This window comes from Lepisma saccharinum, chromosome 2, assembly GCF_977018435.1.
Source record: "Lepisma saccharinum chromosome 2, izLepSacc3.1, whole genome shotgun sequence".
In the NCBI taxonomy this organism is placed as follows: domain Eukaryota; kingdom Metazoa; phylum Arthropoda; class Insecta; order Zygentoma; family Lepismatidae; genus Lepisma; species Lepisma saccharinum.
Window position 1 is genome coordinate 142968543 of NC_139230.1, and position 13092 is coordinate 142981634.

The 13092-nt window shown below is 42.4% G+C and overlaps 1 protein-coding gene across 1 annotated transcript in view; it reads left to right on the forward strand.

Moving 5' to 3' along the window:
• LOC145984521 (piwi-like protein Siwi) overlaps positions 1-13092 on the forward strand; it is an 80844-nt gene that overhangs the window by 52022 nt on the left and 15730 nt on the right. The window contains exons 14-15 of the mRNA XM_083118177.1: positions 2044-2189; positions 3057-3204. Of these exons, the coding sequence (XP_082974303.1) occupies positions 2044-2189; positions 3057-3204 (294 nt within the window). The remainder of the gene's footprint in view (positions 1-2043; positions 2190-3056; positions 3205-13092) is intronic.

Consider the following 13092-nt stretch of genomic DNA (forward strand, 5'->3'; position numbering starts at 1 on the left):
TCATAAAGAGATATATTATGCAAGAAATATATTACAAATGTTAAAATATACTGACCATATGTAATGCAGACTTCTGTAAACACCATTGCTCTTATAAAGATAACACCAAAAATAAATATATACATATTAAATCGTCAATTTTCAATGGCGCATACAACTGCTTCAAACACAGACTCTCCAGCTTCTATGACACCAACTAGCTTCTCACGGGGTCATTGTCTGTCCTGGTCTAGAATTCAGCTAGGGTGGACACACTTGCCCAACCTCTCTCACTTGCCCCACCCTCCTTCTATAATATATACCTTTTTCAATAAACACTTGGAAGCACAGTAATACTAAGCATGAACATTGAAGACTGAAATACATTCCCAGAAATAGATTAAATAATATTAATAATCATGATGATATGATATTTATGAAGGGACACTCGTAAAGAGTACCAATATGTATGCTAGAACTCAAAGCTTTGAAAAATATAACATTTAAACACAAGATAGAGTTCCAGGACTGTAAGATGTCTGGCCCACCTCTAGGCATGCCAAAGTCTTCCGAATTTGAGAACAGTCTTCATGTTTATCTGTTTTTGGAATACTGTGAACACTGCCACTACAGGACCACTATCAAGGCAGCCTGCAAATTTTTTCTCATAAGGGCAGCAGTGCTAAAAGTTGGGGGTGGGGAAAATGGAAGCTCCTATTCCCATGGTTAAGAAAATTCTAATAAAGCATCCCTCATTAGGATAATTTGCATGGGCATCCCCCCCCTACATTTTCTCCATATTGATCCATATAAGAATTCCCCACCATTCCACAAAGTGGGCAAAGCAAGCAACCTCCTCCTCATGTAGGAATTTCCACTTCAAGCACCAGGAGGCAGAGTAAGATTTCATATCTTCAATTTTAGTCATAAAAATTCAAATTTTACCTTTTATTATTATTTTCTTTTACAAAGCATAAAATTGAAATTGAATTAAAAATACATCGATGTTATTCTCAAAGTCAGAAATGAGACAACTATTTAAATAGGAACTGGATTTGACTTGCTTCCTTTCTATAAGTATCTAACACTTTTTTTATGAACAGTTCTTTTTCACGATGGCACAGAGACCACTTATTGTGCTGTCTATCATGGCACCCCTCGTAAATGTTTTCACTCTACATTTTCACTATTCAAGTTATATAAGGTGTTCCTGATATCTCATATCTCCCTATGAGAGCAGCCTTGAGCACTTTCCATCACTAACCATAAACTTAGTGTCCCTGCTCCAGGTCTGGCAGCAGAGAAAAGGTTGGTTCTTTGAAAAATACCTTCTATTATGTCCCTACATCAGCGAATGTCTCTGTACCTGGTTTGTGATAAAAAGACAGCCATTTCTCCAGCTTTGTTCACAAGATCAACCATGGCGATTAGGTTTGAAATTACAGGCAATCTCCTACAGTATTACTACAACAAACAATTTGCTATTTGGAGTTAATAGTGTGGATGAGTGTAGTGTGGATGATTCTGATCTGGTGATAGAAAGAAATAACAATTATGTTAGGGAAAAAATGGAACACATTTTACTTTTGTTTTTAAAGATAATGGACATTTTCATATCATTGTGTCGTACTGCAACACTTCAAATAATGTGGATACATTCAACCTCAATTTTACTTTTTTCAGGAAACCAAGATGTAAAAAGTTGGGAAAATTTTATATTATTTTTCTCAATTGGGACCATGAACAGTGTGACAAAATGTAAAATAAGGAATCAAAAAATTTAGTTTTTACTCTAATAACACTGTCAAGTTATCTGTAAGGACTTGCATTTAAGCTTTTTATGAAAATTCTGAAATTTCAACTATGCTACTTCTCTTAATAAACTACTGGTTACAGTGTTGCTTGGTATTTTTATTACTAGTGACAAATTCTGCATTTACTCATTCTGTACGAACCTGAATGGTGTGTTAATAACATACTAAGTGAAAAATTATGAAAATGTATAGCGATAATATGCACATCAGCATGCTTTTGTATAAATAAACATTTCATTTTTGCACATAGCAACATCTGTCTTCTATGTATGGAAATAGATCAGTAAATATGGCATTCATCATTGTAAACAAGAGGATCAACACCAGATTATTCCTAAACAAGCAGAATCCACCCCCTGGGACTGTTGCGGATGATTGTGTCACTCTGCCTGAGAGGTTCGTATCTTGACATTTCCTTCAAAATATGAATAATCAGCACCACTGAATTGGAAGTAAGGCAAATCATCTGAGGAGCAAATAAGGCATGGAAATATCACATTTTCCACTTTGTCAGAGATAACTGAAAAACAAATTTCAGACTTTTCCTCCAACTGCCTTCTTGGTTAGAGACATTTCATATGAAAGTGTTATTACACTTTATTTTTCTTAGTTTATTTCTGACATCATTGAATAAACTTGATTCATTAAATAGCATTTAATTAGAAAACATTAATGTGGCAAGTTATTTAAAAATGCCTGGTAAAGTCTTTGAAAAATGAATGGTACCTTTGATCCAGATAAATGGTTGTTTTGCAAAGTTTTTAATTTTTAGCACTAAGTGTTTGCTATCTTAGTGTTGTTACATTTAACTTTAAGCTGTATGACTGTAGAAGCACAAGCATACTACTGTCAGTTCATTCAGAAATGGCAATCATGTTAGGCTGTTGCTTCCAGTCCTCAAGTGAATAACTGGAAGCTGTTAACTCCCGCCTTTGAAACTAAATCTTTGTCCCTTGCTATATTCATAGTTATTGCACTGTAATTACCAACTTACAATAGTGTGAATGGTGTGCTAAATGTTTTCTGGCATGCAGTCTGTGTCAAAAATATAAACTGGTGACTGTAATGGAATATATTTCATATTTATCTAGTTCACAAATATTGAACACTATTTTGTGTGGCAAAGGGGCATAAATTATTGTAAGGAATACCAACATATGCATTACACGAGGGTTCAGAATACAATTTACTTACTATTTGTTCTTGGTTTTACTTTTATAATGGTCAAATATTTTCAACAATGTTTTTCTTTTTAAATTTTAGATATGATTTCTTCTTGGTGTCTCAGTCTGTGCACCAGGGCACTGTAAGTCCTACTTCATACAACGTGATAGCTGATACTATAGGACTTGGTCCAGATAAGATCCAGCGTCTCACTTACAAAATGACCCACCTGTATTACAACTGGCCGGTAAGTACTTGAATGATCTATTTCAATGTATGAAAACAGATACACATCACACTTTCACTTGTTTCTCGCACAATTGTGTATTTTCCAGTCTGAGGAAATCTGCAATTGAAATTATACCGGATGTCTATAAATAGAAGTGGGAGCGGGCCGCTACTGCGCCCGAAAATGAGGCTCGCCTTAATGGATTTTTCTTGTAAGGCATGAGCCTCATTTTTTTGCAGTGTTGCCAACACCTTACTCGAAAAAATCACCAAGGTTTTTTTTTGGGTCTAACGTAACCTAAAGCAAGGAGCTGGCAATTTTGCTTGAGGCTTTTTAATGGTTTGCTCTTGTAAGGCATAAGCCTTATTTTCTCGCAGTGTTGCCAACATCTTACTCGAAAAAAAATCACCAAGGTTTTTTTTTTTTTGGGTCTAACCACCTAAAGCAAGGAGCTGGCAATTTTGCTTGAGGCTTGGTTTACAGGGGCATAAAGCAAGGTTGGCAACCTGGTGGTTTTGCCATAGCTTTTTACAAAAAAAAGAGAGTGGAGAGAAAGAGAGGGAAGAGATAAACAACCGACAGCCTACCTACAATTTTTTTTTGGTCTAACCTAACCTAAAGCAAGGAGCTGGCAACTTTGCTTGAGGCTTGGCTTACAGTACATAAAGCAATTTTTGCCAACCTACATATACTAAACAAGGAGAGTTGGTACTGCCGTAAAAGAGAGAGAGGTGGGTGGATGGCAACACAAGCGCGCGCGCGCGCGTGCGTGTGTGCGTGTGTGTGTATAATATGTAGCATTATTAACTAGAGTGTGTTGGCAATTTACTTCCAACTAAAAAAATAGAGATGCCAACGTTGCTGTAAGATGAAGAGAGAGAGAGATTTATGGCTGGCAACAGTAATAAGCGAATGCGCCATATCGTAATTTTCCAACTCTGTATATCGTGATTTTTGTAAACCTCTCTCGGGGAAACGATGTGCCACACACACACGCACGCGCGCGCGCGCTTGTATTGTGATGCATTACATACATGTGGAAAAAAAAAAACTTTGCTTCTTATTATTAAAAAAAAACTTTGACCGTATTCTTAAATAACTAACAAGAACAATGAATTTTTTTGGCTTCCGCAAACAGATCAACATGGAGACTGCACCGCCAAATTTCAATAACCTCTTACCTTCCGTGTTATCTAAACTCAATGGTTTACTGATCGTTCACCTCAACAGCATTTGGACGAAACTGAATGACGATGTGGGTAAGATGTTTTATGTTTTTAATAACAATTTACATTTCTACGAAATTCCGATCGACGGGAAACTTCAAATCACCGCGAATCCGGTGAACGCAGGCGAAATCAAAATTTCTACCGGCAAGAACATTTTTCGAATCAAGCACGACAAGATGCTTTCTAACATTACGTACGATGTTTCCGCAGGAGATTACCTGTACGTGGAACTCCTCGGAGATTACGACAAACTTATTTCTCTCTTCGTAGAATTACGAATTGTCTATCCTATTATAAATAACCGTTAACCAAAAATGCCTAACGACATTTTCGGCAACACCAAGCGTGTAGACTATGCAGAAGAGATTCTCATGTTGGACGTTCGAGTTAAGAAGTTGAGGACCGATTTGATCGCTTTGCAGGAGACCTTAAACAAAAGTTTAGAGTCGGAAATCGCCACGCTCCAAACGCAATGTCTCGACCCCATTCTGAAAATCGATTCCGAACTGAAGACGCTGATAAAAAATTATGTCGACGTACTTTCTTACGACAGCGTTCAAAATATACAGTTGAGCGTGGATTCGCTTCAAAATGATTTGGCCAAATTACAGCAATTTCAATCGAAAAATGAAGATTTGGAAAAATTGAAACTCGAAATCGAAGAACGAACTTCCGCAATAGAAAAGAATTTCTACGAACTTCAAACCGTTGTGAACGATATAGACGCAGAACGCTTGCACGTTGTTGTTTCCAAATTACAAGAAGAATTCACCGGCACGTTGGAAGAAATTAAATCCAAGTTGCAGACTTTGGAAGATACAATGACGAACCTACCATCGTCGGACGAACTGCAGGTTATCGGTAAAAGCGTCGCGAACATAAAAATTCAATTGGAGGCGTATCGAGATTTCGAACACATTCAAACCACCATCGCTACGCTTCAGGCGTCTCTGGAATTGATCAACGAAGAAATTAAAAATATTCACGCTGAAGCGAGAGCGTTGACGAGCATTCAAGACACGTTGAGCACGGTTCAGCAGAAGATCGAATATTTAGAAAATTTGAACGTCGAAACGAATCTCGCTTATTTTTATCACGTACTCGACAACATACAGGGTGACTTGGAATTGTTACGGACGAGCGTGCCTTCGAGCGAAGATTTGGAAAAATTGAAAACGGCGGTGACGGCACTATCCGATTCGAGCGACATCAAAAGTTCGTTGAGCGAACTCGAGAGTAGGGTGGCCAATCTCCCCACCTCCAAAGAATTGCACGCTTTGAAAAGAAACATATCTCGAATGCTGAAACGACTAGAAACGGAAACGGCGAACGTGGAACAGATTCGAGACGAAATTAGTTCGCTGGTGTCGACGCTGCCCACTTCGCAGAGCGTCGCCGACCTTCACACGCAGTTTACAGAGATGCGAAGCATCGTGAACGATCTTACCGAGAAGAGCTCGAAATTGAATCAAGTCGAGAACCTTCAGAACATCGTCGTCAACGTCAGAGATCAAGTTGAAGTGCTGGAATCCACGCAGGAATCGACGCTGGCCTCTTTCGGTGCCAAGTTGCAAGAACTCAACGAAAACTACAAGCAGTTGAACGTGGAAGTGAAAATCAAACCGTCGTTTTCTACCGTAACGGATACCATAATCGAGCATTTGCTGCCCATCGAAAATAAACTCGGACAAGTTCACAGTAATCTCGTCACCTTCGACACTAAATTCGCCAAATTGTTCACCTTGCAAGCCATCGAAATCAACAGCGTTCCCAATCAACAGAGAATCTCCACGTTCGTCGAAGGTAACAAACTGTACATGTTGCATCCTTATCATCCGTACTACAAGTTTCTCCTCGATGGGACAATTCAGATAAACGAATTTTCGTACTGGTCTCACGGCAGAAAAGCTAGCGTTCCCACCATGACCTTAATATCGAATCGTGGTGTCCAGAAAGCGGGAAACATTCCTCTGGCACGTTGGAACGAAACGCGCAACATATATGAAATACACGAAGACGAAGATCTCACTGTTTTCGACGTGAGTGCCGGCGATAAGCTGATCATTCAAAACACGAGCGAGGTGCCACCCTCTTTGAATCCCATCACGCTGGTGCTTCTCTTCAAACGTAATCTCTAAACAAAAAAATGTCTAGGCAAGCCATCGTCGAAGAATTGCATAAACCTGCACGCCGCAACTACGAACGTTTGGCTGTGGTAACCAAGGGCATCGACGACCTCTGGCAAAGCGACCTCGTGGAGATGAGCAGCGGCAATTTGAAAAACGTACATAAATGGAACAAGGGTAACAAGTACCTCCTCACCGTCATAGACACGTTTTCGAAATTTGCATGGGCTCTACCTTTGAAGGTGAAAACGGGAACGTGCGTCACGGAAGCATTCAAATTAATTTTTCGCGAAAGCGGCAGACGACCTCGGTTTCTGCAAACGGACAACGGTAAAGAATTTTACAACGCCGTATTCCAAAAGTTTATTCAAAAACATGGCATTCGACATTATTCGACCTTCAGTCACATGAAAGCCAGCATCGTGGAAAGATTCAATCGAACCTTGAAAACACACATGTGGAAACGATTCACGCTTCGGGGAAATTACAAATGGGTCGACATCCTGCCGGAACTCGTCGACACCTATAATGAAACGGTACACAGAACGATAGGCATGAAGCCAGCTGATGTTACGAAATCTGACGAGCAGCGTTTAATTTCTACAGTTTACTGTCCAAAGTACACACCCACGACAAAAAAAGCTAAATACAAAATTGGAGACCGGGTGAGGATCAGCAAATTCAAACGCACCTTCGAGAAGGGATTCACAAAAAATTGGAGCACGGAACTCTTTACGGTGGATCGAGTTTTACCCGGAAACCGACACACGTATATAATAAAAGATAGTAGCGGCGAGATTTTGAAAGGAAGATTTTACGAAGAGGAACTCTCTAAAACAAAACACCCCGACACGTACCTCATCGAGAAAGTATTGCGTAGGAAAGGTGACAAACTGTTTGTCAAATGGCTGGGACTTCCGGAAAAGAGTTGGATCGACGCGAACGAAGTGATCTTGTGAGTACGTGGAACGTGGTGAAGCGTCTACCGGATCCGGAAAGTCAAACGAAGAAAAAGAACGGCGAGTTGCTTCCCGACAGCATCCGCTGTCTGATCGTAGGTTCTTCGGGGTGTGGGAAAACGACACTGCTCGTGGACAATTTTCTCCTCGCACCGAATTGGTTAGATTGGAAGAACAGGCACCTGTACCTGTTCTCGAAAAGTTTGGAGCAATCCAAATACCAGCAACTGATGAAACTGTACGATGGTCTGGACATTGCAACGTTCGCATCGGAAATAAAACCACTCGACGATTGTCGTGAAAATTCAGTTGTTGTGTTCGACGACGCCATCCTGGAAAATCAAAATGAAATTCGCAACTTTTTCACGCAAGGTCGTCACAAAGGAATGGATTGTTTCTACCTAGCTCAAACGTTTTCCAAAATTCCAAAACAGTTAGTACGCGACAACGCTAATTTCATATGTTTGTTTCGTCAAGATCACACCAACCTCAAGCACGCGTACGATGACTACGTAGGCGGAGACATGAACTACAATCAATTTTCGGAACGCTGCTGCTCTACTTGCTGGAACGGTGACGATTTCGGATTCGCGACGATCGACATGACGAGGAAACCCAACGACGGAAAATACAGAAACAAAACCAACGACTTTCTAAACGTTGCAACGTTGTGAGAAACGACGTGTATAAATAACGTCATGACGAAACGAAAAATCGAGGACGAAAATCTCAAGTTGCGAAAATACCTCGCGAAACGCTTCAAAGGTTGGAAATCCGAGAATCGCGGATTCTACGAAGAGAAGAAACGTCAGGATCAACCTGTGATCGATGCCATCAGCGGTCTAGGTAAAGAAATTAAAAGTGTCACGGAACAAAATAAAAATTTGATCAACGAACTCGTACCGCTCGCAGCTAAAAGTTACGCCGTACCCACGCCCATTTCGAGCATTCCTTCGACACCGTTCGAACTGACGGATGCACCGGCACGACGTCGAGCTATAGGTAGCACGTCGTCGTCTTCGGATAAAATCGAGTTGGGACCTTTGGCGCGAAACTACCTGAGTACGGGGAAATTCGACAAGGATGAAGTGTTCGGATTGTATCCCAGCATGGAAACCGACGAAGGCGGTGGTGTGGTGTGGAAGATTGGGAAATCGAAGGTGACCTTCGAAGGCAACGACATTAAAGTCAATTTAGGCGAGAAGGATAGTTGGACCAGGTATCCGGGTACGGTGGGACTGTGGGAACTCGTTGCCAAAAAGCAGCCGAAAGATTACACCGACGAAGATTACCAGAGTTACAAGGAAATTCTGATCATGACGGATGCCTTGTACCAGAACAACGACGCCTCGCAGAATAGGGTGAAATCGAGCAGCGGCGAGAAGTACAGGAATCTCATCAAACCGATTTGGAACCAGGTGAAAACAGGCAGCGGCGTCAAACGCTACAACACGCTACCCAAAGAATTCGTTTGGGTGGACGACGTTAGGAAACTCGTGGACCGATTGTTGGTGATAGCCGGCGAAGAGAATGCAGGCAACCGTAATTTCTACAACGAGAAGGTTGGCATCGTGGACATGATCAGCACGAAACTTTCCAACTTCATCGTGAACGACGACAAGGGCATAGGTTACCTGATCAAAATCATCAACACGCTGCCTCCGAAATTTTGGAACGTGGCCGAAGGAAAGGGGCTCGTGAACGACATCATCAACAAGTTACCTTTCGAGATGCATCTACCTGGCTACCAGTACTGCGGACCGGGTACCAAACTCGAGAAAAGATTGGAGAGAGGAGACAAGGGTGTGAATCCGTTGGACGCCGCATGCAAAGATCACGACATCGCCTACAACACCACGCAGACGGATCTGGACGCACGTCACGAAGCAGACAGAAAATTGGAGCATGCAGCTTTCGAAAGGTTCGTGAGCAGAGACGCATCGTTGGGTGAACGGGTCGCCGCACTGGGTACCACCATCGCCATGAACACGAAACAAAAATTGGGGTGGGGTATATAAATAACATCCAGTAAAAAAAAACTTGATATATAAATAACACACATCATAAAAAAATAATTTTTGGTATATATAAATAACACACATAGTGAAAAACAATTAAATTTCTCTCTAACACTCTGAAATTTTTTGATATGACGACTGAAAAAATGAGCGATCTCCAAGCATTAAAACAAATGCTAAATTTGTCAGTCGAGTATGTAAAAATTCAGGAATTGGAAGTCGACAAACCTTACACGATAACTTCCGGTTCAATCGTTTCTACCCAGTATGGTCCCAAGGTACGCTTGTTGCTCAACGCACAATACAGTCTATTTTTACCAGATCGATACGCTAACATGTTATCCGACGAGAAGCTATCTATTTTAATCGAGAACAAAACTCGAATCGTGTACAAGGGGACAAAGGAACTTCTTGGCAAGAAAACGAAGCACGTAATAGAATTTGTGTAACGACTGCGAGGCCGTAAAAAAAATCTCTGAACATTTATATATAAATAACATACCGTAAAAAAACTACACGAGAAAAATCTCAGAATATATATATAAATAACATACCGTGAAAATAACACATAGAGCATCAACATGAAGCCCAAGGGTGTCGTGTACCAGATACCATACTCCAATCTTAAAAATCTAGGTGCCCTCGATGGGTTACTCACCAAGAAACAACGCGAGAAGAAACGTTCTTGCTTGAGCAAAGGACACGGAATGAAATTGCTGCTCAGCACACCTCAATTGAGACGCTTGCAGCGTTCGCGGAAACAGCAAAAGGTCGGAGGTTTCATATTCAGCATCCCGGCCATCCTGGCAGCATTGGGGGCCGTTGGAAGTTTAGCCGGCGGTAGCGCCGCCATCGCGAAAACCGTCATCGACTCGAAGAAGAACAAGGCGGAATTGGAAGAACAGAAACGTCACAACCTGGCCATGGAGAAGAAAGGAGGCAAGGGCGTGATGAAAAAGTTTAAAAAAAAGAAACAACAGCACTCACCAACCGAGATATTGAATCTCTGATCGAACCGTTACAAATCAAACACTTCAGAGGAGTTTTCATGTCCGACTCGTTACCTTCAAGCGTTAAAAGAAGAGAATGCGGAGTAGTCAACTTGGACGGTCAAGAAAATCCGGGCACGCATTGGATATGTTACCACAAAAATAATGATAAAGCATTCGTTTTCGATTCTTTCGGAGGTGTTCCACCTACAAATTTAATTTATTATCTGAAGACGAACAAAACCTCTATATACTACAACGACGAACGCATTCAAAATTTCGAAGACGTGAACTGCGGCCATCTCTGCCTCTCCGTGCTCGCGTTTCTCTCTAAAATAAATAACCCTACGATCGAGGATTTCCAGAAAGTATTGTGGAACCTCAAACAGCATCACTAGGATGGGCGTGTTCCATCTCACGAGCGAATCTTCAATCTTGAAACTCACGCTGCACGACGACATCGTCTATCCTAAATCCGTGGCTCTGCGTGCATTCTACAGCATGTACCTCATACCTAACGTCACGCAGCACAACAACAAAATTAGCGTTGGAAGCGAACACATCGTCGTCACGCCAGGCCAATACAATCTTTCCACTTTGCAAGCTCAATTACCCAAAGGCACGTACTTTTCTCAAAATTCGGTCACGCACAGAGTGGAAATCGTATCGGCGACGGAGACCGTGGACCTGGGCACCATGGGAGAACTTTTAGGTTTCGAGAATGACACAAAACTCGAAGCTGGCATCAAGCACACGGCAACCAACATTCCTAAATTCTTGGCCATAGAGACTCTGAACGTACACTGCAACGTGGCGGAAGGCATGATCACGAAATCTTCGGACGGATTATTAGGAAGTCACAAGCAGACGGGAATCATAGCCACTTTCAAACCAAGTTCCGAGTTCATGGAACCGATCATCTACACGCCCTCTTCGCCGATCTATTTTCCAGTATGTCGCAACCGCATTGACGACATAGAGTTGGTGGTGACGAACGAGAAAGGAGACGTGGTGGATTTCGCAGGTGCCACTACGACGGCCATCGTGGAGATCAACGTATAATAAATAACACATATAGTGAAATGGAGCAAATCGAAAGTTACGAATTGCAATCTTTCCCTCCCAACCGTCGCACGTTCGCCAATCTCAACGAAGCGAACAGGGAGATCGAATACGACGTGGACGTAGGGGATGGGTTCGTTCATCCTCACAGAGCGGACCTCTACCTTCAATTCGACGTGGTGAAGAAGGAAAGCGGAGACGCGTTTCCCGCAGCAGCAAACTTGATACTCGTGGACAACTTCGTGCCTCACCTGTTCTCGCAGGTGGAGGTGAGGAAACACAACACCGTCATCGACAGAATAGATTATCCAGGCATCACGTCGACGGCAGTGGGAACGTTGAAATTATCCAAAACGGACGCAACGTACTATCAGGCCGGGGGATTCGAAGCCGGGACCAAAATATCGACGACAAGTCACACGGTGCTCTTTCCCATGCGTCTGCTGCCTGGTTTCTTCTCGGACTACAAGGAGATCATGTGGAAGGGAGGACTGCGCGTCACGTTTCGAAGAGCGGCCAACGACAACGACGCACTGATGCGATACGCTACTTTGGGTCCGGACGGCACCACGCCGCTGCCCAACACTTTACCCGAAGCGGCCAAGTGCGTCATCCGGAGCATGGAATTGAGAATGCCGGTGGTGGAATACGAAACGAACTACGCCCTCAAGTACAAAGCGGAGATCTTGAAAAGTCCGCAGGTGCCGATTCACTTTCACGGTTACCAGTGCGTGCAGAAGATGGCGTCGGGAAGTCACATGGAATTCGACGTGACGACGCAGTTCAACAACATACAGTTCGACATGCCAGATTTCGTCGTTGTGCTCTTTCAGACCGGACGCAATAACGATCAGGAAAAAGATTCCAGCAAGTTCGACGACTGCAAGATCAAGAACGTTTATCTCAAAAATGGACGCAACGAAGTGTTCCCGCGCGAGAATTACAACCTCGACATGACCAAAAACGATTACCTCAAACTTTACGAAGCTTACACGGCTTACAAACGCGTGACCGAGGGAAGCGTGGACGTGTACTACGCGCCCAGCGAATTCAAAACACGCAGGCCGATGTTCGTCATCAACACATCTAAGAGAAAGCAGGTGGTGGTCAACGATCGAACCAACATCAAGATCGTGTGCGAGTTCCACGACGCGCTGCCTGCCGATACTCTGTGCAGCGTCATCCTGATTGCAGAGAAGTTTTTTGTGTATGATGTCAAAAATGAAAGAGTGACCGAACAGTTTTAAGTAAAAAAAAAATCACATAATTCTCAAAAAATTATACTGACCGCAGGTTCAAATATTAGATTAACCTGCAACGCAATGTTTAGGATGTACTGCGAGGAACACCTTCTTACATTTGTGAGAATAATCTGGAATAAAAAAATAATAAAAAAAAAACAAATTAATTTTAATGCATTTATAATAAATCACACTTGAACGCACAAAGGAACTTCCCCTTTGGCCCTGCGTGTGCCCCATATTCACCCCGTAGGGCGCGGCAGGGAGTTAGTCCCGCTAAAA